Source organism: Portunus trituberculatus, chromosome 41 (genome assembly GCF_017591435.1).
Source record: "Portunus trituberculatus isolate SZX2019 chromosome 41, ASM1759143v1, whole genome shotgun sequence".
NCBI lineage: Eukaryota > Metazoa > Arthropoda > Malacostraca > Decapoda > Portunidae > Portunus > Portunus trituberculatus.
Genome location: NC_059295.1, coordinates 21,780,353 through 21,807,753, shown reverse-complemented (window position 1 = coordinate 21,807,753; position 27,401 = coordinate 21,780,353). Strand labels below are relative to the sequence as shown.

The window sequence follows — 27,401 nt, the reverse complement described above, 5'->3', positions numbered from 1 at the left end:
TTCGAGAAGCGTTTTTCTTTTCTTTTTTTTATGTAAACAGGAAAAAAAAACTGGCCAATGATAACAAAAATTACTAAACAAAGATCCCCACTTAGTTCCCAGCCCCCATAGAGGTCCGACATTGGGTTGAATAGCTTACAAAAAAGACTATATGGAATTAACCGTTTTGTTTTACCAGTTCCTCTTTCGTTCGCTCCCACACGAAAAACACCGGCCAGCATTGACCATGGAACCTGATCGCGGCTGAAGTACAGTAATCTCGTTGGTTAGATAGCAAACGAAAAGGAAAAGGAGACTGGAACTGGCTAAGAGTGTAGCGATCTCGTGTACTGGCAGTGTGTCGAGGGATGGAGGCTTCAACACATTTATTCCACTCTTGGCTAACTCTCTCTGACCTCCTCATCGTCATTACCATTGGTGTTATTCTCTCTCTCTCTCTCTCTCTCTCTCTCTCTCTCTCTCTCATGACGTGATTGTGTATATACATTCTTGTTGTTGTTGTGCAGGAAAAGCAGCAATGGAATAACAACAATAGTAGCAGCAGTAGTAGTAGTAGTAGTAGTAGTAGTAGTAGTAGTAGTAGTAGTAGTAGTAGTAGTGGTGGTGGTGGTGGTGTTAACAGTAACTTTCAAACATACCCAAGATAATTAACAGGCTGTTCATATTCTCGTCATGTGAATTGCTTGTTTTGCCTTCCATTGCTTTCTTTACATATTTGCTTCTCATTTCGATCGGCTTCAGCCATTCTAACTGCCTTACTTTTTAGCGAACAGTGTTGCATGCATGGCCAGTGCCGCCGCCATAAAGTGAAATGTACCGGTGCAGGAGTAGCAGGAGTAGGAGTAGTTTTAGGTCTCCCCCATTACCTGCAGCCAGTAGGTAGAGGCGTGGGAAGCATGGGGAGCAGGGGGCATGTTTTATGGACCTCTAAAGATCTAATGAACGCCCTAAATTTCTCCAGGGCAATACAGTACACCGGCTGATCCTCTCACACCCATCCTCCCTCTGTGGACCTATGTATGGGAGTGGTGGATGTTCAGTATGCTCATGTAAGACTGACCCCATCCCCTCCCATGCCTTCTGACAGTTCGTCCACGTAATGACCGCCAATGTGTGTGTGTGTGTGTGTGTGTGTGTGTGTGTGTGTGTGTGTGTGTGTGTGTGTGTGTGTGTGTTGGAATAAATAATTCATGTGCAATTTCATTCTTTATTTTTGTTGCAAGTTCATTCATCAAATTCATTACAGAAACTGAAATCAAAGGCCAAATTAATCACTAATTGGAACTGTGACGCTAGCAAACTGTAAACACAGCATGAGCTGTGCGGGAAGCTTATGCTGCCCAACAAATCGCTATCACTTCACTATACACAAGGATGTCTTTCTGTGTGTATCCCTGCGCGCCATCACTCTCACCTCATGTACCTAGTACCTAGCCTCTAATTGCTAATTGATCGGAGAGAGAGAGAGAGAGAGAGAGAGAGAGAGAGAGAGAGAGAGAGAGAGAGAGAGAGAGAGAGAGAGAGAGAGAGAGAGAGGGGTGATATCATTTCACAATAAATATGGCTCTCCCAGTTATCCTTAATGCCGCAGGTGTGTTTCAATGGGAGCTGCTTTGCTATCATTATCCCGTGCTGCGACCAAAATTCTCGTTAATTCAGCAAGCAGTGCGTACAATGCCATCCTGCGGCCACTGTGAGGAACAGCAACTGCCACATTGTGTCCAAACCACGTTGTCGTGTTCCCTCCTCCCTCCTCCTGCTGTACTGACTTTCTTTGAGAGAAGACTGCCAGGTTCTCAAAGGTGTCCTGCAGAGGAGTAACACAGCGGATATCAACGCTTTGTGACAGACTATCAAAAGCTTTGGATATATTTAAGTTTCATTAAAATACCTAAAAGAGGATGACCAAGATTCAGCAAGGAATGTCAGAAGACGATCAGTATAGAGCGGCCTTGATGGAAGCCATCTGGCGATTAGATAGAAGATTGTGAAGTGATTGATGTTTAAGAATCATTGTTGAGGATATATTAGAAAAAAAAGTGGGCAAGAAATTAAAAGTCACTCTTTTTAAGAACAGGCTGAATGTAGGCAAACTTGCAGTAGGAAGGAAAAGTAGATGCTGAAAGACAGAATTGGAAGAATTTGAGTAGGCAAGATGCAGCCACGGAGGCACAGTTTCCGAGAACAATAGGAGGGACCCCTTCAGCTCCATAAGCCTTCTGAGGGTTGAAGGCAGATCTTGAAAGATTTCGTCATTTTTTTATTAATGAAAGAGTTTTTGGCAAGTTGGAGAACAGACTTGACATGATTACGGACATAATTATGAAGTGCATGAGATTTACTGAAATACTGAAATACCTGTTGCGGGTCATCTCTCTATCATATATAGTACGAGGACAAGCTTTTAAACCAAGGTTTGGAAGATCGGGAGAAAACGAGGAATTTAAAAGCCTCCGTGCCAGACACTCACCTCTGTTATGCGCTCTGCACACAAAAACGGGTCTCCGACAAGGAAGCAATAGTCATTCCAAGGAAATTCACCATAATACCTTCTCATGTCCCCCCAAATAAGCAGAAGAAAAACGCCAGCGGTATCTCCATTTTTTTAATCTTAAGGAGGGATTGGAGAAATAAGACAGTACACAGATATGACATTGTGATCGGAAGAGCCCGACAAAGATAGAGTAACAGCATAAGCAGATGGATTTAGGTGAGGAAAGGATCAAGAATGATGAGCTTATCTTCAAGACGGTCAAGAATACGAATATTGTGTTGCACCAGTCGCTCTAGATCATGGAGGATAGCAAAGGTAAAAGCTTGTTCATAAGCATGGTCAGTGAAGGGAGGAAAGTCAAAGCTCGTGGTGAACATTGAAGTCTCTTAAAATGGAAATCTTTACGAAAGGAGATAGGGTCAGAATATGTTTCACTTCGGGATTTAAGGATTCAGAGAATTCTTTATAGTCAGAGGAGTTAGATGAGAGTAAGAGAGCACATAGAAATTTACATGGACAGTGACTAGAAGTGACCACGCATTTCTGGACCAGCTATCACTATTTTCACCATGTGTGCTACAAATTCAAAACTTTCTGACATTCTCTAGAGCCATCTCAAAACTGTGAACTTTGCTATTAGGAAATCATACACTTACATAAATTATGTAGTCAGTCGGCAGCACTTGATGTATGCCCAGGAGCTGCCCGGGGACACTGCTACGCCCACGTGATCAGCGGGACAGTTGCTCTTTTTGGTGGAGGAACTAACTTTCTCATCGGAACAGTCGCTGATGGACACGCTGCCACTTATTGGCCTGCCTGGATATATATATATATATATATATATATATATATATATATATATATATATATATATATATATATATATATATATATATATTCACTCGCTCGCTTGCGTGTGTGTGTGTGTGTGTGTGTGTGTGTGTGTGTGTGTGTGTGTGTGTGTGTGTAATAAATTAGATGGACATAGTGAACGAACAGAATCAGCATGGGATTGTCACATTACGTGTGTGTGAGCATGAGGGTGGATGAGGCAGGTGTGTGGCAGACCAAGGTGGGGAGCATAACAGTGGTGCATATGCTACTACATAATTGTACTGTAGGCTTTACTCACACCAGAATTTGGAGGTATCACTCAGCGTGGCGGTGATGGCACCATTGGCGTCACACTGCTCTCCCTCCAACTTACTGTACTCTGAGCCGACCCACTGCAGCTGCTGCGTCATGAGATCTGTCAAAATCTTTTTACTGTTGTCTGTTTGTATTCCTGTCACCACCTCATCCGTTTGTGCCTCAAGCAGGACAGCAGAACTCGCTGCAGAAGAATAGTTGATTAATTACTTTTCTCTCTAAGATATTATTTGTACATCGGAAAATGATTTGGGACAGGAAGTCTTTGAAATGAAATCTTTGAAATTAAGCAAGTATTGTTGGAACGGTGTGGCAGTGAAATTTCCACAACGTACGTACACTTATCAGGAAAGGTCTCAGGAAACGTCTTGATAGTGTGTCACCAACTGCTAGATGTAGTGTTGTAGTGTTACCGTCCCAACGCACAGGAAAATAATGAAGGTAATTTTGGTTATAGTAAAAGTAACTTGTATAGGAAAAAAAAAAAAGCATGGCAGAACAATTGATTGGGAGGAGGCGTGTGTTTGCCCAGCGTGGTGCTTGATACTGCTTACCCCGCTGCGCTAATCAACCATCCCCAGCACTGTGGAGACTGACGCGCGTGATCTTGGAACTTTTAAGCAGTATTTGGCTCTCAGAACACACACACACACACTCTCTCTCTCTCTCTCTCTCTCTCACACACACACACACACACACACACACACACACACACACACACACATTACAATACCTGTTGTAAGAGTGGTAGAAGACTGAGGTGTGGTTGAAGTCGGAGTCGTAACAGTCGTTGGCGTAGTTGGTGTAGTTGAAGGAGGCAGAGTCGTAGTAGTGGCAGTGGTTGTGGTTGAAGCAGGTGGAGTCGTGGTGGTCGTTGCAGTGGTAGTGGCAGTTGTAGTTGGTGTGGTTGAAGGAGGCGGAGTCGTGGTAGTCGTGGGAATGGTAGTGGCAGTGGTTGTGGTTGTAGGAGGTGGAGTCGTAGTAGTGGCAGTTGCAGTTGTTGTTGAAGGAGGCGGAGTCGTGGTGGTCGTAGGGGTGGTAGTGGCAGTTGTAGTCGGTGTGGTTGAAGGAGGCACAGTGGCAGTGGACATGGAAGAAGTTGTTGTTGTCTTTGTGCCAGATCTTGAATAGTAGTCAAAGTTGGAGTTTTTGTTACAGTTGTCTGAGGTCTCAACAACCTCACAACGCCGCTTGGAGTTCATCGCCACCCCCAGGCTGAACCCGAGACATTTATCCTCTGAAACACCAGTCTTTGCACCAACGTGTTGGGAGCCAACACGCATATATATATATATATATATATATATATATATATATATATATATATATATATATATATATATATATATATATATATATATATATATATATATATATATATATATATATATATATATATATATATATATATATATATATATATATATATATATATATATATATATATATATATATATATATATATATATATATATATATATATATATATATATATATATATATATATATATATATATATATATATATATATATATATATATATATATATATATATATATATATATATATATATATATATATATATATATATATATATATATATATATATATATATATAATGTGTGTGTGTGTGTGTGTGTGTGTGTGTGTGTGTGTGTGTGTGTGTGTGTGTGTGTGTATGGGCTAGAATGACTGCGAATCATGGTTGTAGACTACAAGCGGAAGGAAGTTTAGTTGATTAATTTATGATAGCTTAATGATCTCATCAAGACAACAATTTTGTATACTGACGTCATGCTCAACATTGGTAATCACCAGTACTGCAGATGGCGCCGCAGGCCACCGCGGAGGTGACCTGAGTAGCGAAGTAAGAAGTCCCACATTGATGGCTGGGTTTGGAGCGGTGGAAGAGTGAGGAAGTGATCCCTTCCGATGGCGAGGAACCAAACAGCAGGAGCAGATGCACCCAAGCCACCACCAGTAACCAGAACCTCCCCATCGCATAAAGAGAAGCGTCGCAGAAGCAGGAACACAGCCAACAGACTTTTGTTGCACCCTGTGTAATGAGAAGATTGCTTCTTTGGTCTAGTCGGATTTGAGACGGGGCAACAGGGACAAACCAACCTGTAGAGACACGTACGAGTGTGTATTGCCTTGAGTTATGATTTCTGAACACCTAGTGTAAAAGAAGTCATGATAGACATAGAACAAATTGGAGCCATAAGTGTAGTAGTTTTGCTGGAGTGGTCTGGATGTTTACCACGTTTTTCCATATTCCCTGCTAGCCATAAAAAGCGACTCAAACGAGAAGAGAGACTACTAACACTTCTTTTTGCTTCGAGATTCTTTAATGCAAGAGAGATGAACAGTAACTGAACGATAAAGATTTTTTTGTTCTTCCTTGTATTGTGCTTTTCAGCCGTCTTAGCGGGGATGGAGGAAATACGGGGACATTGATTCCCAGGATTTTTTAGACCGCTGTATTTCTGATCTCTTAGCTAATAGGCTAATGTCCACCGAACTCGTAGGACATTGTACTGGACCACAGGAAGGCGAGTGACTTGGCCGTAAGCTGAGTGTAGAGCAGCTCACGTCTGGCGTACGGACCATGTACAGAAACAGAAACGCTTTGCTCTCACAACACGAGTATTTTCAAAGGCCTTGGGAATGACTTGTTGGGATCTCACGCATGTTTTCCTGTTAGAATTGTAGAAATCTTGTTAATCTGTCAATAGAATAACAAACACACTCTCAAAAGTCTAACCGAACCTAACCTAACCTAACCTCGTAGAGCGTTTGTAAGTAACCAAGGGGCGGCCAGGTATGTTTCAGAATACGGTGCAAAACACGAACACATACACATACACACGCACACACGCACACGCACACACACACACACACACACACACACACACACACACACACACACACACACACACACACACACACACACACGAGCGTAATGCCCAGGCCCTGTAAGATTATAACTAGGTAAAACTAGGTAAATACACACACAGTGTCACACACACACACACACACACACACACACACACACACACACACACACACACACACACACACACACACACACACACACACACACACACACACACACATATGAGAGTTAGCATTACGAATTTTCACGCCACACACACCCACCGCATTGTTTCACCTTCATTTCCATTTTTTTTAAATATATAAAGTGTACAGAAAGAATATTACACTAATAAAAACAAATATACATAAGCCTTCCATCGTGCCAAGCCATCCTTTCTACTATTAACCTTTTCAGTACCATGACATGTTTTCATATTCATTCTGCTTACTATTTGGTGATTAAACACCTTCAGAAACTTGTGAGGGGATTAAAATAGTGAAGACTGTGGCCATTAACATTATGATCTCCATAGACCTATCAAAATTTAAATAAAATCATATAATCATACCCAAACTCAAGGTAAAAAAAAAGTGACCCAGTACAGAAGGGGTTAAGTCCATCACAGCGTGCGAGGTCGCCACTATCTAGTTACTAACAAGAGGCAAATTTAGGCAAAGGGAAGGTAGTATATCTTTTTCTCTTTTTTTCTGGTCAGACATCTATCCAACCTACCCACATACTTACAGTTCAGATCAAACGTGCGTCTGAAGGGAGCGTCGCCTGCCGTGTGCGTCCTCCGTGCCCCTCACTGTCCAGGTGGCGCCACTCATCGACCTGTCTCGTGTACACACCATGTTTCACTCCAGGTCGGCTCTCGTTTGCCCTAAGTGCCTCCTGTCCTTTCTCTTTATCGCTCTGTCTTAAATTATGGGACGAGATAAATACAGACCATGAATATAACGTTTTCTTCTTCTTCTTCTCCTTCTTTCTTCTTCTTCGTTGTCGCCGTCGTCATCGTCTTCTTCTTCTTCTTCTTCTTCGTCGTCGTCGTCGTCGTCGTCTTCTTCTTCCTATTCTTGTTCTTGCTCCTGTTCTTCTACCTTTTTGTTTTCTTTTCTATCATCTAACTCACATCGAGAGAGAGAGAGAGAGAGAGAGAGAGAGAGAGAGAGAGAGAGAGAGAGTGTGTGTGTGTGTGTGTGTGTGTGTGTGTGTGTGTGTGTGTGTGTGTGTGTGTGTGTGTGTGTCATACACGAGTTCTGCTAATACAAAAGTTATATTAGGTCAATTAAGAAGATCCGTTGTATTATAGGTATCTTGATAACGAGTTCTCGTAGATTTATTTATTTATTTATCAACTTATTTATTTATTTTCTCTCAATAACACCTTGGAAATAGAAGAGAATATAATGGTGACCTAAGCGCGCGTTGTGAAATATCTACCGTACTGTCAAACTCTGGTAAAGATTAGAATAGGAGTCATAACATGGTATAATCAACTGTTCTCTCTCTCTCTCTCTCTCTCTCTCTCTCTGTGTGTGTGTGTGTGTGTGTGTGTGTGTGTGTGTGTGTGTGTGTGTGTGTGTGTGTGTGTGTGTGTGTGTGTGTAAATACTCTTCTGTCCAACAAGTATGCATGGGCCCCACCTCAGTGTTTGTGGTCCATTTCCGGCAGCCTTCCAAGGAGAAATCACGCATGTTCCCTGTCACCATATATCACCCGTAATTACTGTTTAAGTTTTGGCTCACTGTTGACTGATATACGCTTTGTTTCTTCTCATAGTGGCCGGAGCGATACTGTGTTTGCATCGCCTATTATAGAGAGCGCAGGCCTCGTGAGTGCTGATTAAAGTATAGAACCCCACTTAATTTACCTTCCGCAGGGTTTCTTGTCGTTGAGTTTTAGGTGTGTCAGTTTTGTAAGGGTTGAGTTTTGAGGGGTCGCTTCGTTCACTGAGATCACAGAACTCTAAACAACAATCACTGTATTGGTGGATTTGTACTGCAACACGGCTCAAAGTTGTCAGGGTATTCGACTTTTGTTCAGGATTGAGAGAGAGAGAGAGAGAGAGAGAGAGAGAGAGAGAGAGAGAGAGAGAGAGAGAACAGCTTATAAAATAACATGTACAGTACATTAGTGTAAAACAAATGATTAGGAGCGAAGGTGGTAAGTGCCAGGCCTGTGCACCCAATACCCTCAAGGCAGATGGCGTGTGCTTCACCATGGACACTTTAGTTTGCTGACACGATTTGTGGCTACGTGTCATTATAATAGTGCTATGAATAGTGCCATACGTGTGTACTCTGCTTGTACCTTCACCATATAGCACACGCCCTTCCATCGTAAAGGTACTCAAGGGGGAAGATTATCATATAAAGTGTGAAATGTGTGTGTGTGTGTGTGTGTGTGTGTGTGTGTGTGTGTGTGTGTGTGTGTGTGTGTGTGTGTGTGTGTGTGTGTGTGTGTGTGTGTGTGTGTGTGTGTGTGCGGTGTTGTTTTGTTTTCCTCCTCACAGTTAGGCATGGACCATCTCGGGTCTCTTATAAGAAGCAAGCTACAGACTCCGCAACACTTCCTTGCGGCACAGGAGGTTAGTGTTGCTGGGATTGCAAGGCTTTGTTCCTGCTGGGTGAATGGGATGTGATGTAGCGTGAAGAATAGAAGTATTTTTATTGTCGTCTGGGTGTGAGTCAAGTGCGCTGACCTTTATACCACCAAGGGACACAAATGCCATACCTAACAGTTCCCAATTCTCAACATACAAACACATGTAAGAATCATAACAATTCAATTCGTCTTTTTTTATTATACTGTTCATATATATATATATATATATATATATATATATATATATATATATATATATATATATATATATATATATATATATATATATATATATATATATATATATATATATATATATATATATATATATATATATATATATATATATATATATATATATATATATATATATATATATATATATATATATATATATATATATATATATATATATATATATATATATATATATATATATATATATATATATATATATATATATATATATATATATATATATATATATATATATATATATATATATATATATATATATATATATATATATATATATATATATATATATATATATATATATATATATATATATATATATACATATACGCAGCTCTTCTTACATTCGAAACGTGTGAAGCAGTGACGTCGCCGGGTCCATAGCGACCCCGAGTTCACCCTGAAGACCCTGTCAACCCTCTGCGTCCTCGTGTGGCTGCTGCAGTGCATTTCTCGGAAGCAGCACGTGCTCACCACGTCACCCTGCCTTCCCTGTTGCTTGTCTCCTGAAGTCTTACTCCACCACCTTCACTGCTGCCTTGTCACCTGGACCACACACCCGTAATAATAATGTCGGGTCTGATGCATGCCCAGTCAACACATCCCTCTTGTCCTTCGACACTGTCTCCTTAAAGCCTTCCATGCTAGTCCATCGAACCCTTTTTCAAGTGTCTTGCTGTAACAACCACCACGTCCAGCCTGCTCGTCTGAAGACGTAATTTGCTGTGTTTGTCTCCAGCCGTCATCACCCACGAACATAATCAGCATTCGCCGCCACACACACACACACACACACACACACAAAGTCAGTATTCGCGTTCGAGCATGAAATATAATCAGTGTTCGTCTCTGGACATAATCAGTATCAACACCTGCCATAAGTATTCGCCTCCAGGCATAAGCAGAATTCGCCTCCACACATAATCAGTATCAGACTCTGGACATGATCAGAGTGTTCTCTTCTACGAATGATGAATGTTCACGTGGCAGCATAATCAGTGCTCCCCTTGCTGTCTCAATTGTGCCTTTATCCTTACCTGTTTGTGGTGTTATGTCTTATCAGGCGTATGATGTGCGGGGTTTTTTTTTTATCTGAAATGTGGATAGTTTTGTTTTATTTTATTTATTCATTTTATTTATTTATTTATTTATTCATTTATTTATGTATTTATTGCGGTGTCATGGTGCATCATGGTGGATTACGGAGGGCAGTTGTGGCCAATTTTCGGCACCTTTACAATCACCAGCTATTATTTAATATCATGTTGACCTGACACGACATAATCGCCATGCGTCATCGACACCGTCCTGGCAACTCAGCTCATCTCCAAACCCATTTTGCTGTTCAACGCAGGTTTTGTTACACGGGAGAGGGCAAAGTAGTGGTGTGTGGTGTGTGGTGTGTGGTTCTATATAGTTCTAGCCAACCATTCCTCATTTACTGGCTGGGTGGTCATAGGGTCTACTTAGTCATTATGGAAACGAAGCAGGAAGAGCTTACATTTATTAATAAACGCATTTTACACTGAATTGCACAACACATCGAATCACATAACATTTAAAGATACATTGATTAGTCTAACTGAATAGGCCGCGGCACCTTACTTCTTATCAAACCACTCGCGAAGGTTTGCTAGGAAAACACGTCTGTTGAGATCAGTCTCGATGACACACACGTAGTGAAACAACAGTGGACAGTCGCTGCCGGTGTCCAAGACCACTAGCGTGCCCGGCTGGCCCTCCTGCTGGCTGCGGCGGATGTTCGTGATGCCGTGATTCTTGACTGTTGCAGAGAGAGAGAGAGAGAGAGAGAGAGAGAGAGAGAGAGATGCACTTATTCATCAGTTTTATCTTAGTAATTGCCTCCCTTCACTCCTCCACTGTAGAGTTTTTCCATGTTTCATCTCAATCACGCAAGTAGAGAATCTTATTTTGTGGCGTGAGAAAAATCATCATAAATCATTACTCACTCTGATCATGTACAGTGCGCATTGAAAAGTATCAGAGTCAATTACCTGCCATACTAACTTCCACCGTGCTTTGTGTTGGTTGTCTTCTGATCTGCTGGTAATCTGTCAGTTAGCAGCTTTTATAGGCAGTGTCAGCAGATCAGAGGACTGAAGACTTGGCTCGAAGCGTACCACACAGTGAGAGTGAATGTGGCAGGCTAGCTGACTATGATCCTGGCCACTATTACTCAACTCTTTCATCTCTCTTAAGGACTGATTTCAAGTTGTCGCAATACAAGTAACCCCTCCGATATTGGAACACATTTTTACCTTGATATATCTGTACTATTAAACCATTTTATTGACATTAGCAAGAGTGTATGGAAGGCAGAAGATTAATAGCCTGAGTCTTCACTATTTAAATCCCCACGTAAGTTTCTGAAGCTGTTTAAAATTAACAAATAGTAACCAGAATGAATATGGAAACGCGTCATGGTACTGTAGTTGTTAAGATGCCCAAACACTTGAGCTTATGATACAACAAGCACTCACTGAGCAGCAGACCACGGAGGCTCGTAGTGAGGTAGGATTCCTGTATGTAGTAGTGGTCGGGAGGCGAGACAGGCTCCGCTAGCATCTCACCACGATTCTCATTCAGACCGAACAGCCACTGGCCCACCATGCCCTCGTAGGTGACCAAACGGTAGCTCCAGTGGTCCGGCGATTCTATCAGGTCCAGTAACTCCCAGTGGTCTCTGAGGGCACGAAAGGAAGAGTGTGTGTGTGTGTGTGTGTGTGTGTGTGTGTGTGGTGTGTGGGGAAAGGGTGGTGAAGAGTATTGTGCTGTCCGCATGTGATATTGTGACGTCAACTCTAACCAAGATTGGAAGGAAAGATCTCTCTCTCTCTCTCTCTCTCTCTCTCTCTCTCTCTCTCTCTCTCTCTCATAGAATACATTAATCATTCGACGAATGGGAAGAGTTGGAGGGAAAATGTATATTACGGCAACAAATAGAGATCGGGTGTTTGAGAGGACAGAGTAGAATTTGAGAACCAAGGAGACATAATATTTGTAAGCATTAAAACATATCTTCAGAAATGGACGTATCGCTTGGAACGGATTAAAGAGTAGGCGGCGATAGTGGAGGAAGGAAATATGGGATAGAAATGAAAACGGAGACGGAAACACATTTATCCGTACCTTTAGACTTTTAGAGTATACATAAATGCATACATACATACATACATACATACATACATTTATACATACATACATTTGAATACTTGGATTCATTTTGTAATTTGCCTGGACACATACATCAATAAATGAATAAGGGAACGGATGAATGAATAAATAGATCAATATATAAATAGACACATGGGTGGATATTCCGAAACATATGGCAAGGTTCACTTATTCCCCAAGGAGACGCCAGGGATCACTTCAAAGCGCTCGTTTTGGTTTTTCGGGAGTGGAGTGGTTCATGAAGTGCTCGAGTTGTAGCGACAAAAATAAGTCACTGATGGCGACCGTGCCGAGAGGAAACGTCTCTGTCGTATGAGTAACCATTCTGACTAAATAAATGACATCATAGTACTGTAAGCATTGACGTACGCTGATCTCAAGGTGAAGATAACCAACCAGCCACGTGGGGGACTTGAAGACAACAATGATCTTTACTTGAACACGCAAGAAATACATACGAAAGCAAGTCTTCATTAGCTTATACATACTAATAGGTTCTCTTAATCGCGTCTGCCACCGTGAAGTAGGAACAAAAAAATGCCTTCAGCTATCACGTTATATCGAAACAGTGAAGATGTTGGGAAAGAAAATGAGGCGAAGGGGCGGAGCGAGGTTATCAACACAAGGATGCAGATGAAGTTCGATTGAGGAAACCACTGACACGTGTTACAAAGAGTGAGTATAGAGTAAAGGCCTCTGTTGGAAACACTACTGAAAAAAAAGGTTATATCAACTCTCGTACACAAAAAGCAATTATTGATTAAGATACATAATGAATAAAATTGTACAAGAATAGTTCTGAAATTAATTCCCTTTCTCTCTCTCTCTCTCTCTCTCTCGAGAGAGAGAGAGAGAGAGAGAGAGAGAGAGAGAGAGAGAGAGAGAGAGAGAGAGAGAGAGAGAGAGATAAAACAGGATGAGGCTGATGTTTGATTGCTTATCCCCTCTCGTTTTCCGTTTGGTTTTAATAGACTATAAATATGTACTGTACATTCATTTCGGTGAGAGGAAGGGCGGGAGGGAAGGCGAGGGGGGGGCGGGAGAAGGGCCCTTGTTGCAGCTGGCGCCCAAATGATTGGTTTTCAAGATAGCAAGATGATAAGATGATTTACGTAGTCTCCCGTGACACAAAGTAAGTTCACCTTCTGAGAATAACTTCTTTTCAAAATTAATGTTATAATGTGTCCCATGCATAAGTTTAATTCATGTTACTGTATTCGTGGACAATAATTTTCCATAATAGACCATACACACTGAAGAATATTATATGTTGTATATATGCAACACTCGTAATGACAGAAGTTCCATGCATGGCATCTGATGATTGCTGAAACGTTGTGGAATCATGAATCCATCCTCATTAACAGACCAACACCCTACTTTTCTTCATGGTATCAGTGTGTGTGTGTGTGTGTGTGTGTGTGTGTGCAATAAATACCTGGGCAGTCGATACTCAAGCAACAGGTTGCCGTGGTGGTGACTGCCTCGTGTCACTTTTACACGCAAAGAAACAAATGGCATGGTAGCGGCCAGTAGGACTCACCAGATTCACTGTTAAAGCTTGAGGAAGGACAGTGGATACTCACATTCTGGTATTCATTTGCGCTATGTTGCTAAAATCTGCCAGTACATTCCACACCTCTTTGGGTTCTTGGTGCGGGAGAAAGAGTTCATAGTTCCTAAGTTGTTTTCCTTTCTTGAGATACAGGAATGCCACGAGTAAGAACGCTGCTATCATGGGCAGCCTCTTGTGTGCTCTTAATCCTGCCATGGCGAAGTCTACCCAGGATGGTATAAAAAGAGAGGGAAAGGGCGAGGGAGGGGCATATGAGGCCGCTTATCCTTGCCAGAGGCTCCTACACACACAATAAGGAAGCACCTAAACAACAGAACAGCTGTTTTATTCTTTTTCACGCACCTGTAGTGTAATTCATATCAACAAATGATCAAGCAGAGAGTATTACGAAAATATTTACTTGTCAAATATTCAACAACCAGTACGAACATGTTTTACACTTTTTTTTTTTTTCTTTTCTTTCTCCACCCCGTTTGTAACCTTAGTTATTAACACTGTTGTTTTGTGAGGGTACTTGTACTAGTGGCGAAGTGTGATGAGAAAGATGCCCCCACATGTTAATTGCAGCGTTGAGAAATCGTGATTTACATAAGCAAGCCCTCGGAATCATTCTAAAACAATCTCACTGGGATTCATTTCCTCACTCACGCGTGCTGTTTCATATGATATATCGTAACAACCTAAATTTGTGGCGAGTGGAATTATGATGTAGCGCGGTGAAAAGAAAAAAAAAACGAGAAAGAAAGTGGTGTGTGATGTGTGTGTCAGTGTGTGGCTGCCCTGCCCACCCACCCAACCCTTCACCACCAGTTGCCTTGCTCACCCCTGCAGGCGGGGCCGTTTTCTGTGGGCTGCGGCCTGTGTTGATATCGATGTGGAGGAGACGATATAACTGGTTACTTATTCTCTCCATCAGATATTACCGAACCTAAGATGGCGCTGTGTAATCCAATAAAGAGGAAGCCTGTGTAGTGTAGTAGGCTGTAGCGGTGTGGTTGTGGGGCTGCGGTGGTAGTGTGGTGGTGGTGGTGGTTGTGGTGGCACTGTCTGACTCTCCTCTCCCTCTCTCTCTAGTGTGGGCTCAGTGGCTCTCTAAGTCTCACCATGGCTGGCGGGTCCAATACACGTTTGCTACTTGTGACAGCCAACATTGCCTCTTGTTTTGAACAGGTAAAGTACTTTTTGTGTTCCAGCACAGGTGAACATTGCACCTGTACTGCTACTACTGCCATACTAACCTCGTTAATTTGGTGTTCATTTACCTACCCATCATTATCTTGCACGATTTCATTATTGGTGTTAATTATTCTCGTGTTTTGTAATTGGTGGACATTATCCTTCTAAAACAATAGCAGCAATTGCAACTGAGGAGTGTTAGTGACTGATGCTGGAGTGACAGACGTTAGCTTGGAGGATAGTGAAAATTTCGGTAAGCTGCATCCCACCCTTTTCCAGTGTGATATTTGTTTGGCTGATACCTTTTCAATATGCTGTGAATTGATCTTACAGTTTCCTTGTGATGTTATTGGTTTTTGTTTCCCTGAAATTTCATTGTGGACAGAAAATAATCTTTCAAGTGATTTTGATAGAAAGATTATCAAGTGAATTCAATAAGCAAGAAAACTCATTAGAAAAAAAGATTGTCAGGAAAACATTGTTTTATATTTACAAAATATTAAATTGTTTCAGCTTGACTTGACTGACATAGGTAGTGAAAATCAGTGCCAGCCAGCCTCTCTTTACTTATGTCCTGTAGCTCCCACATCTAAATGTCACATGAGGTGTCCTTGTGGCCAAACAGTTGATGTATGCACTGCCTGAATGCCCATCCCCACCATGGGCTGCATCATGCACTGTGTGAAATGTGTCTGCACTGCACTTTGTGTTAGTGGTTGCCTTGGAAAGTGTCTGCTTGCATGATCAGATTGAGCCTCACCATGCATGGGAGATCATGGTCATCAGCAAGCTTGCCACTTTTTGAGATAGACTTTGGTTCAGCATTTCCCGGAAGTGGTCCTCAACATGGTCTCTGTTCAGTGGATGTGAATAAACACAAGATGCCTCGTCAAAACACAAGTGCATTTAATCCACCAACAGACTGTGCAACTCTACACCAATCATTGTACATATTGGGGAAAATTAGTTACTGTAGGAAGAGAAGAGAAAAGTGTGATTTGCAAGTAGTGAACCAATATCCATGTGTATTAAATGCTAGTACTGAGTATGTGTTGCAACTATGCCGTACCATGAATTTCAAAGTCACAGTTGTTATGAAAAAGTTTTGCTAAGTAAAGTCATACCACCAGTGTTCCGTGTATTTACCATGACTTTGAACAGGAAGAAAGACATCTTTTCATAAAAGAAATTACTGTGGCTGGAGGTGGAGATGGGCGAGAAGAACATGGAGGAGGAGGAGGATGACCTGCAGATTAAAAAATTAATAATTGTGTTTCTTTGCCTTATAAAAGCATGTTTCTGTTATCATGCTAAAGTTTACTTTGTAATTTAGCTGAATCGCAGTCATAAAGTAGCAAGTCGCACTGGGAGGGCCAAAAATAGTTGCAAAGTCAAAGTTACCTTTGGAAAAATTAAAGTCGCATCCAGTTCTGTTAAATGCAAAGAAAATAATGTGATCAATGTGTGTAGTGCCAGTGAGGAATAAATCACAGCATGTCACAGTTTCATATATGTACTGAGTCCATACCTATGAATGGTGTTGTGGAGGATTGAACTGATAGACTTTTCTTAGCATCAGTGTCTGTTCTCCTCATAGTGTTTAGCACTGACTGCCTCGTGGCACCTCCTCATCAGCCATCTGTTGTTTATAATATCATGCATTGTTAGACTAGCTTTTCAACATTAACATAAATAATAGGATAACAAAGGGCCACCAGGGCCCATCTAGGTTATCCTGTATCAGTTGCACAGACCTCATCATCAGTACTTAAAGATACACTTACAAGTACACAATATATTATATACTAATTCTAAATATTTGGCCCATTAACAGGGCTAAGTCCTGCAGCGAAATCCTCTACAATTTGTGGTCCCCATACATGGGGATCATGTCTTGTTTAACTATAGTAAATTTCTTATAAAAACTATCATGCAGTGCTATACATAATTATAAATCTAATAAATTTAAGTGCTTATCTAGTCTGTTTTTAAACATTGTGATGCAGTCACAGCAGTCACTGCAGGGCATGGTATGTACCACACTGTCTTGGTGGTGTTGACAATCCATCACATGCTGCTCAGTCACACAGCCCATGGAGTGTATCTGGCTTCTGCTTGAGGTCTGACCTCACTACTTTGCATCATGCATTCTGACATGGCAAGTGGTGGTGACACTGGCTGAGTATCCTCACTATGGCATATGATGCCGAGGCATTGGTGATCACTGGCTCGTGGAGGGTGGTGCATGGCAGTTACTGTTGAGCATTTGGATAAATGCCAATACAAAAAATGATTGTAAATTTTTTATTACATCCACATTTTTACAGCACTTTTCATATGGAAAATTTTTGCTGTTCTACACTTGCACTGCTTACATTTCTCATCTTGTGTTCTATACATTTTGCATTCTATACATGTGAATATTACTCCTGTAATTTGATGAAGAAATGTTTTCAACTCAACAGAAAGATGACTGTTGACCTTTTCTAAGGAGCACTAAGCTGAGATCTATCCCTTTGGAAGTATTCCTGCCTCTGACCATCGCCTCAAACTGTCACAACAGTTGTGTCAGATGTCATATGGGATGGGTTTCTTGGAAGCTAGAGAAGGGTTTTAATCCAACACTGCCTCTAACACAGGATGGCAGAAAGCATTGTGTTGACAGGCCCTCAGCTATGTGGGAAATGATACTTATAAGTAGAGTTACTTCTCAGGATGACAGATCTGAGTTAATTGCTTCCCAGAAATGGTCCACCACCCATTGCTTGCTAGTGTTTTCAGCACCATGCACTCCCTCATAGTGTGTTGATGTGTGGGTTTGTTCCAGCACTATACAACAGCTCAGTGTGCACTACCGAATATAGTGTGTACATGTTTATTTATTTTTGTTCTCATTTACTGTGTCACTCCTGTCAGTAGTTATATCATTTTCTCTGTTTGGTAGTATTGAAAAGTATGTTACTATTATGATTTTATGAATAATCACTTCAACAACTGAGGATTTTCTTGTATATATTATAAATTTCTTCTCGATAATGTCTGTGGAGGGAGTGATGCACAGCCAGGAAAACATCACTGACTGACTTCATAACTATGTTAATGAGAAAGAAACACGTAGAAAGAACCCTTACCAAGAGATGGGACACAATTGTGGCAATGAGAGAGAGACTGAAGACAGATAAACTTTGATAATATCTAATGAAGCAATGTTGAATATGTACCTACTCTGCAGTACTTATGTCCTGTTAATGACATAGCGTTTGGAATGATACTGCATTGATATTAGTCAGATCATGATACCTGCTATGATATCTTGTAGTTGAGGTGTCAGGTAGTGCAAGCTAGTGGTTGCATTGCCGCATGTGCTAGTGATATGGATGATAGAGCAGGTTTTCCCCTAATCCTGGTTGGTATGGTTTCTTTGTACCGTGCAGACAGCCTCATGGGGATGATGACATGCAAAATGGGACCTTTGCTCATATTATCCTGCCTCCTTGTCTGCTGTTATCAGCTTGGCAGTGAATGCTTAATAAAGTCCTTGCATGATCACTTCTTTATCATGATTGGTTGTGATTTCATTAGCATTTTTTTAGAATTTTTTTTCCTGCAAATAATTCATTTCATCTAGAACTGTATAGTTATTGACCATCTTGATATCCTTTTTACCATTATTCAGGTTGACTTTAATATTGCTTGCATGAACCACTTAGATTTTGATAATTCACCATTGTGTGGTAGGAGGAGAAGGAGCATACTCTCCTAGCTGGCCCCATGTGGTTTGCTGATCATTTTGTCTTTTTCTTAAGTGTGTTGTGCATGTGAATATGGACAAATATCATATAGTTGATATTCAGCCTTATTGGATGTTATTGTTGTACTGTACTCTTAGGAATGTGAAATTAGTGTCATGAAAAGGTTTTCTGTTGTGTTGCACAGGAACAAACCCTGAGTGAATTGAGATATGGTGTATATGTGTGATTAGACTCCACTATGTATTTCAAACCTGCATGTGTCAGTCGAACCCAGCGTCTTGGCAATAGCAATAGCAGAGTGTTTTCCTCTATGTTTACTTGCTCTCTCTACTGTGTAATTTTTGTTGGTCTTTTCTTGAATATTTTTTTCTGTTTAGTTTGTACAAAATACTTTACAGACATATGTATTACATTGATTTAAAATAAAGTGGCACTGATAGCCATTAGGTAGTGGGGAAAAATCAGCTACTGGTTGCTTTTCTCAGATTTGACCTGTAGACTGTAAAGGACGAGGGGTATTGTGGATATTGAGCAAATCATGAAAGGAAGCAGCTGATTTGCTCATATTAGTAATTCCATCAAACTGAAGAGCAAATAATGGCTTTGCCTTTCATTACTTGCCGTCACTTGTGTCTCAGATCAGCAGCACAGTTGCCTCCTTTTTGACCAGCTTTTTTCTTATTGCTGATATGGCTGCCATCACATTTACTTTTTTTCCTCTAAGGAATTGTTATTTCTTGTACGTATAGGGGAAATCAGTGAAGGCAGGCTCTCACTTCACCTTTAAGTTGTTTTTGCATTCTTTTGGTTACTGGCACAGCCACATCACCACAGGCTAGTTTATGGGTTGACATAATTTAATCAGTAAAGTTGTGCATTGTAAGTATCCATCTCAGGCCTTTAGATCAATTTCTCAAATTTAAAAACATGATTCTGAGGTTGTTATAGCTTTCCCTATTTGCTCTCTGAATGTATCAAAACTTTTCTATAAATTATGTGTGTACAGTACACTGATGTGTTTGTTGTGTTCTTCATGGGATATATGTGTATCAGAAATGTTCATGCTGTTAAGAGTTAGGAGAAAGGGTTTCAAACACTTCTTTTAAACATGAGTGGCAGAGTGAACAAGTGTGCTGCATGTGTGATAACTGCAAGTGCAGTGTTTGATTGGAGTGAAACATTGTGCTTAAAGATAGTATGTGAAAAGGCCTCAGTGTAGAGGGTGAAATGTAGGGTAGTGAGGGTGTGATGAGATGGATTTCCTGTGCCATTATGAGAAATGGCCTGGCAAATGGACTGAAAAATGGATTTAAGGAGAGCATTATTGAAGAGATAAGGTCCAATAGATTTCACTGTCTTGGCAAAATGAAGAGCAAGGATAGGAATGAGTGGATGAAGTGTGCTAAATCATTTGATATGGAAGAGATGAGGCCAAGAAACTTGAGACAATTGACAATTGGATGAAATTATACAGCTTAGTAAATTGTTCTCAGATAACAGCAGGTGTTTTCATGAAACTGAGCATGGAATATGTCTCTTTCAATGACAAAAACAATAATATTGAGATGAAGAGAGGACTAGGAAGGACAGACACCAGTGGTTGAAAGTAAGATTACCAGGATTCTCCAGTGCAAGGCTGCATACATTAGCTTATTTGGTATTGAGGCAAGTTTGTCTTTTGGTTGTTTATTCTTTCATATACAATATCTTTTAAGAAAAGATGTGTTCCTTAGTTCCTTATTGTTATGCAAGTACAAACAAGCCAGGATCACTTTCATTAACCTCTCATCTCATCTAAATACTGAGTTTTTCCCCAGTTGCTCTTTTGTGGGACTGTTCAATTTTATGATTGTTCTAGCCATAACTGGTGTTGTTTATACCTTTATCAGGCTGTTTCTCATCAAGATTCTACTTCAGCTGCACTGTTTGCACCAGAGGGAACCCCCCAAAGAAGGGGATACCTCCTTAAGTACTGTGTGCTTAGACTGTATTCTGTGTAATGGTTAATACAGGTTAATGATTGTGGATTTATGATATGCTGATAAAGAAAAAAAAAAAAAGTGTTTTTGACATTGTGGGAAAGCTTACTTGGGGTGGTAAGGGAACAGGACTGAGCACTATTTAGTCTGAGATAATTATCTGCTCATTATGATTTATGATGGATTACAATATGTAATTACATATATCAGTAAATAATTTGTCTTTTTTTTCAGCCTGACACTATGCTGAAGCCATGGATTACAGAATTCTTGAAGGTGAGTGAAACTCCTTCAGTTTTCTTTGTAGTGCATATTACAAGAAATCCTTACCATGAGCCTTGTTGGATGAGGTGGCAGCTGCTATGAAAAAAAGAGAGAGAAGCAAGCTAATTTACTCTCTCAAAAAAGCCAGAAAATCTAATATGATGGGCAGTGAAGTTGTGGAGGTGTTGTGATACTCGTCTTTTGAAATGGTTTAAGTAGTAGGAAGGAAGAAAACAAGTGAAGAGTTCCAGTCAAGATGAACTTGCACAATCTATCATTTCTGTTACCTTCAAAGTTACTACTTGATGTTTTCTGCCAGTCTTTGCCATGCATGTGTGTCTCACAACAGGCTGGTTCAATCTTGTCATTCTTAATTACCTGTTATTCTTATCACCTTGCAATCAGTTTTGTCTTTGCTGCACATATTGTAAGTGTCAGTGTCTTGTGCATAGTTTGATTTCAGCACAAGATTATAATCATATAGCAAGCAAATATACTTTAGTTGATTCCTCAGTATTTGTTCATGTATACTGTACAGAACAGTACATAGCTCAACTATATTAGTATGTCAGATATGATGGTATAATTGTATAGTATGTATTTAATGCTTATGTACAGCCTTGCTTAAGAATTTCTCCTGCTTGGAAGCCAGAGTCAAGGCCAGTCAGTTCTGAGTGACCCAAACAAGCCACTCCCTCTGCCACCCCCTCCTTCCCTCCCCTGATGTGAGTGTTTGAAATAACTCAAACAGCCATGTATGTTCTGGGGACAAAAAGGGTGACTTGTTTGAGTGAATGTCTGGAACTGATAAGCTTTGAGTCTGGCTTTGGGGAGAGGGAGTAGTAGGTGTAACTGTACATGTGTATTATTATAATAGGATCAGTATATGGTTTCCATGAATGTGTCTGTGGCTTCAAAGCATTCAGCATCAGGTTCTTGTACCCAAGCCACAAAAAATGAATGCTATGATATGATTAGTCTGATTACTCATGTAGTAAATGGATCAGATATTCTTTTAATCTTTCTGTAAGTTTCTCATATACTGCTGTGATATTTTTCTTCTGAAATGTTTCTCTTAACAAAAAATTGAAAATTGAGAGATCTTGAGATTTTCTTATTCTTCAATATTTATTTTCTGGAAGTGTATATGTTAATGTTTGTGTGTGTGTGTTCAGACTGTGGAGGAGCACGAGCCTCACTTCATTGCCCTTCACTGCCAGGAGGTGGGTGGCAAGAACTATGAGGAGAGCATGCAACATGTGGAGCATTTTATAAGGTTGGTTGGAAACATATCATCGTTTCCCTTTCAAAATTTGTAAAGTAGAGGAATTGATAATTAAGTCTTTTCTGAAATGCTGCAGGTATGATATAATGATGTAAATTTAAGAGTGAATAAGACATAAGACGTAAGAAAGGAGGGAAGCTGCAAGAGGCCACCAGGCCTATACGAGGCAGTCCCAGTGTGCTTAATCTACCTAATTCCATCTATCTTCCCCATCCATGAATTTATCTAACCTTCTTTTAAAGCGCCCTATTGACTCAGCCCGGACTACATGCCCACTAAGACTGTTCCACTCATCAACCACTCTGTTTGAAAACCAGTTCCTTCCCATTTCCTTCCTAAACCTGAATTTTTCAAGTTTAAACCCATTATTTCTGGTTCTGTCCCGCTACTGATCCTAAGAACTACATTCATGTCCCCTTTGTTAAAACCCTTATACCACTTAAATACTTCTATCAGGTCTCCTCTTAACCTACGTCTCTCTAAGGAATGCAGACTAAGTTTTTTCAGTCTCTCTTCATAGGGTATATCCCTCATTCCCTGTATCCTTTTAGTCATCCTCCTTTGCACTGACTCCAATTGAGCTATGTCCTTCCTGTAATGTGGGGACCAGAATTGTACCGCATAGTCAAGATGTGGCCTGACCAGCGCCAAGTATAATTTTAGTATTACTTCAGGACTCCTGCTTTTAACACTTCTAAAGATGAAACCTAATACTCTATTCGCCTTATTTCTGGCCTCAATACATTGCTTCCTTGTACCGAGATCAGAGCTAACTATGACTCCTAAATCTTTCTCATACTTGGAACTTCCTAGTGCCACGTTATCTATTGTGTACCTATTGTTTGGATTATCTCTACCCACGCTCAGCACCCTGCACTTGTTAATATTGAACTGCATTAGCCATCTATCTGTCCATTCTTTCATCCTATCCAAGTCAGCCTGTAAATCCTTGGCATCCGAATCGGACCTAATTAATCTACCTATCTTTGTGTCGTCCGCAAATTTACTGATATCACTATTAATTCCACTATCCAAGTCGTTGATATATATTAGAAATAATAATGGCCCTAAAACTGAGCCCTGTGGCACCCCACTAACTACTTCTCCCCACTCGGAATTCGAACCATTAATTACTACCCTTTGTCGCCTGCCGTCTAACCACGCTTTAATCCAGCCTAATATTCTACCCTCTATACCGTGTGCTTTAACCTTTTTAAGAGCCTCTGGTGAGGTACTTTGTCAAAGGCTTTACTGAAATCTAAGTATAGAATGTCATAACTATCACCTTTATCTGCCGCCTCATAAACCTTACTATAAAAGCTCAACAAGTTGGTAAGACACGACTTCCCCTTCGTAAATCCATGTTGTGTGTGATTTATCAAGCCGTGTTTGTCTAGGTGTTCCCTAATGTTTTTGCTATTATTGATTCCATTAGTTTACCCACAACTGAAGTTAAGCTGACAGGCCTGTAATTAGACGTTAGGGTTTTATCTCCTTCTTAAATATGGGAACCACATTAGCTTCTCTCCACATTATCGGTACCTCACCTGACTCCAGTGACATCCTAAAAAGTGCCGCTAAAGGCTCGCTTACAACGTCCTTGCATTCCTTTAGAACCCTTGGATAAACTTCATCAGGTCCTGGTGACTTGAATTTCTTTAGTTTATCTATCTCCTGTTCTACCATCGCCTTAGTTATAAGGATATCTGTCAACTTTTCACTATCCTCTGCCCTAAATACCTCATCGCTATCTGGGATTTCCTGTGTGTTCTCTTGGGTGAAGACAGTTAAAAAATACTCGTTCATAATTCTACTAATCTCTTCCGCAGAACTAGCCATTTCACCATTTGTTGTCCTTACGGGACCTATTTCTTCTCTGCTTTTCGTCTTATATAATTGAAAAATCCCTTAGGGTTCGTCTTTGCTTGGCTGGCTACCCTCAACTCATATTCACTTTTAGCTTTCCTCGTTAACCTCTTAACTGATCTTACTAATTCATAGTATAGTGGCCTTAAAGTTTCATCTCCTGCCTTTAGCCTCTTAAATATATTCCTTTTTTGCCCTATGCACCGCTTTAATCTGTCTGTCATCCACTTAGGATCGTTGCTTCATGATTCTATTGTTTTATAAGGAATGTTGGCTATCAGACCATCACGTATTTTATGTAGGAACTCGGTATAGCTCTCACTAATCCTCAGCTGAGCGGGATACCTCCCAGCTTCCCCCTCCGCCTCACTCTCTCTCCGCCCCATCCCGACTTCACACTTCCCCACTCTTCCCTGGTCCTCCCTTCCTTCTACCTGACTAGATATGCCTTGCCCCTGCCAAGCGATCTGTAAATACTCTCTTAATCCCTCGAAGTTAGCCTTTCTGAAGTCAGGTACTCTTCTTTTGTTTTGTTTTCTAAAAGTTTCATGCCATTTCAATGTATACCTTAATGGTTGTATTAATTTATGATTATGATTACTGCCTTACTCACAAAAGAAAGGTGAAAGATAATTAAGTTTTTTAGCAGTAAGCTCCAGAAACAAAAGAGAAAGAATAAAGATATTAAGTAAAATAGTAATGTGACCAGTATGTGGATATGAATAAATAGAAATTGTTGTGAAGCAAAGTAGCAGGAATGGAAGAGCTATGCAATTAACAGGTTTAGAAAAGCAGTAACCATGGAAATAACAATAGAAGATAGCAAGAGGTACAACAATGTAGCAGTATCAAAGAAAATCAAGATGGTCTGTTACAGGAGAGGAACAGATGAGACAGAGAGCTTTTGACTCCCGTGTATTTGTCCCTTTAATATTTAGGATAAAGTGTCAGTATATAATGAAGATAATTATCGTTATTTCAGATCACTGATGAATAGAGGAACAATGCTGCCCTTTGACAAGATCAGAGTTTACTTAGATGAAGAGTATGAGTCTGCTGAAAAGTTCACTGTAAGTGCTTTTTTAGTGACATTTTTTTTCGTTTGATGAAGTTATTGATAGTTCAGAGAATGGATGATGGGAGAGTAGCATCTAGAGATATGGTTATGTTTAATGGTTCTTCATGCAGCAGAATTATTATCCTTTGCAAAATAGAAGTTATTGATTTAATTTATAAATCTTCTCTACTCCTCACTGACCTTCCTTTTAGTTGCTTCCATGAATCAGTTTCTTGCAAGATTCCTGGATAATCTTTTTACATGACACCTGAAGCAAACTTGATCCCTGTAATAATACGTCACTCTTCCTGTCTAATACTAGCACATGTATATTTAAGTAACACATTTCTGCTGTTGCTGCTGCTTTTCCACAGTTTAATTTGAAGCTGTTTCATATACATCTGTGTACTTGTACAGCTTCCACTCTCTTTTCTTTTTTACTTCCTGTCTACACAAACACTTATACCTGCCTCCCTAGCCATAGTTAGTGTTGTTCTCTTTGTTAGATGTTCAGAATTACACTCTAAAAAGCTTTCATTTCTCCTTAACTACTTACAAGAACTCCACATTCTCTCTCTCTCTCTCTCTCTCTCTCTCTCTCTCTCTCTCTCTCTCTCTCTCTCTCTCTCTCTCTCTCTCTCTCTCTCTCTCTCTCTCTCTCTGCATTTAGATGATATATTTTGTTTTAGAGCCAAGGTTGAGTGCACAACTTTTGTCATTGTAGTTGGATATTAATGGTGTTCATTAGTACAAATTATATTCCTATGCATTGGAATAACTTTATGTACATATGTACATAGACAGATTACAAATGTTCATAATTTATTTGTTTCCAGGCCCTAGGAAACCTGTACTTCATTCACCAAAACGTACAAGATGTTCAGTTATGGGACTTTGAAGGTATTTTGTAACTTTGTTTATACTTTTCATTCATTGTTGACATGAAACCTCCAATATTTATGTCTCCTGTCTTATTGTTTGTCATATGTCTTCTCCATTTTGTGTACCTGAATGATCTGTATAAAGATTTATCACATGGATTTTCAATTATATTTTGTTGCATAGTCTTTGTGTCTCTTTTTACAATAGCTGTATACCTCACCATTATTTATTCATTAGCTAATAATGATATGACACTTTATTGATTCTGCCAACTGTACAAGGATGCTGTGATGGTCACTCAGTTGTGCTCGGATCTGACACCAATATTATTTTGATAGGGCCTGTCAGGAATCCAACAACACCTGTTCTTCTGTGTGGCTCCAATCTAGACCACTGATATAACTTAAATGAATTTACTTTGGCTAATCAAATTGTCTACTACATATTTTTATTGGAAATATTATGCTGCTGATAACCTATTTTAAAATACCAAGCCTGATATATATTGAGAAGTGTTTGTATTTCATTATCATACCCAACATGTTAATACATGTGCAGCCACATACAATTTTTTAATAGTAAGTAACACTGACAAGGTAGTACTTTTTTGTGCTTCAAATCACTATTTTTATATGCCCTTTTTTTTTGTATTTCAGAAAAGAAATTCGTAGATTGTTTAGATAGAAGAGAATATTCAGGAAATATTGAGGATGTCACTACGAAAGAAAAGTCAAAATTTCCACAGGAATTCTTCCCTGAGGTATGTTTGACAATAATTTTAATTAATCTATTTGATAGAGCTTGGCACCCTGCTCTCTATGTCTCATTGTCATCCTTTCTTCTCACACTTTTACTGCTGAAGGTGATGTTAAATCATTACATTAAGTGTTACATGAGCAGTGCCACCAGGTGTTGTACAAGCTTCCCATTGCTTGGCTTGCAAATATATGTCTTGTGGGTGGAAGTGAGCCACTACCATCACT

General features: G+C 40.1%; 3 protein-coding genes across 5 annotated transcripts in view; 1 reads left to right on the top strand and 2 right to left on the bottom strand.

The window, feature by feature from the left end:
• Positions 1 to 1,224: 1,224 nt before the first annotated feature.
• On the bottom strand, positions 1,225 to 7,356 carry LOC123517205 (integumentary mucin C.1-like). 2 transcript variants are annotated; one of them, XM_045277218.1, is made up of 6 exons: positions 7,269 to 7,356; positions 5,462 to 5,702; positions 4,380 to 4,883; positions 3,630 to 3,830; positions 3,151 to 3,313; positions 1,225 to 1,807 (listed from the first exon to the last, which is right to left on the bottom strand). In XM_045277218.1, the coding sequence occupies exons 2-5, from the start codon at positions 5,643 to 5,645 to the stop codon at positions 3,156 to 3,158; spliced, it is 1,047 nt and encodes a 348-aa protein (XP_045133153.1). In that variant the 5' UTR covers positions 5,646 to 5,702; positions 7,269 to 7,356; the 3' UTR covers positions 1,225 to 1,807; positions 3,151 to 3,155. The 2 variants fall into 2 exon arrangements, with proteins under 2 accessions (XP_045133153.1, XP_045133154.1); XM_045277219.1 differs by lacking the exon at positions 3,151 to 3,313.
• Positions 7,357 to 10,876: 3,520 nt separating this feature from the next.
• Positions 10,877 to 14,385, bottom strand: LOC123517204. Of its 2 annotated transcripts, none has more exons than XM_045277216.1 (3): positions 14,168 to 14,385; positions 11,888 to 12,090; positions 10,877 to 11,169 (listed from the first exon to the last, which is right to left on the bottom strand). In XM_045277216.1, the coding sequence occupies exons 1-3, from the start codon at positions 14,350 to 14,352 to the stop codon at positions 10,988 to 10,990; spliced, it is 570 nt and encodes a 189-aa protein (XP_045133151.1). In that variant the 5' UTR covers positions 14,353 to 14,385; the 3' UTR covers positions 10,877 to 10,987. The 2 variants fall into 2 exon arrangements, with proteins under 2 accessions (XP_045133151.1, XP_045133152.1); XM_045277217.1 differs by lacking the exon at positions 14,168 to 14,385 and adding an exon at positions 14,020 to 14,133.
• A 578-nt stretch (positions 14,386 to 14,963) lies between these two features.
• The window catches only part of LOC123517202, a 29,234-nt gene continuing 16,796 nt past the window's right edge, over positions 14,964 to 27,401 (top strand). The window contains exons 1-6 of the mRNA XM_045277214.1: positions 14,964 to 15,327; positions 21,299 to 21,340; positions 22,504 to 22,604; positions 25,462 to 25,549; positions 26,373 to 26,436; positions 27,075 to 27,178. Of these exons, the coding sequence (XP_045133149.1) occupies positions 15,262 to 15,327; positions 21,299 to 21,340; positions 22,504 to 22,604; positions 25,462 to 25,549; positions 26,373 to 26,436; positions 27,075 to 27,178 (465 nt within the window). The 5' untranslated portion in view covers positions 14,964 to 15,261. The remainder of the gene's footprint in view (positions 15,328 to 21,298; positions 21,341 to 22,503; positions 22,605 to 25,461; positions 25,550 to 26,372; positions 26,437 to 27,074; positions 27,179 to 27,401) is intronic.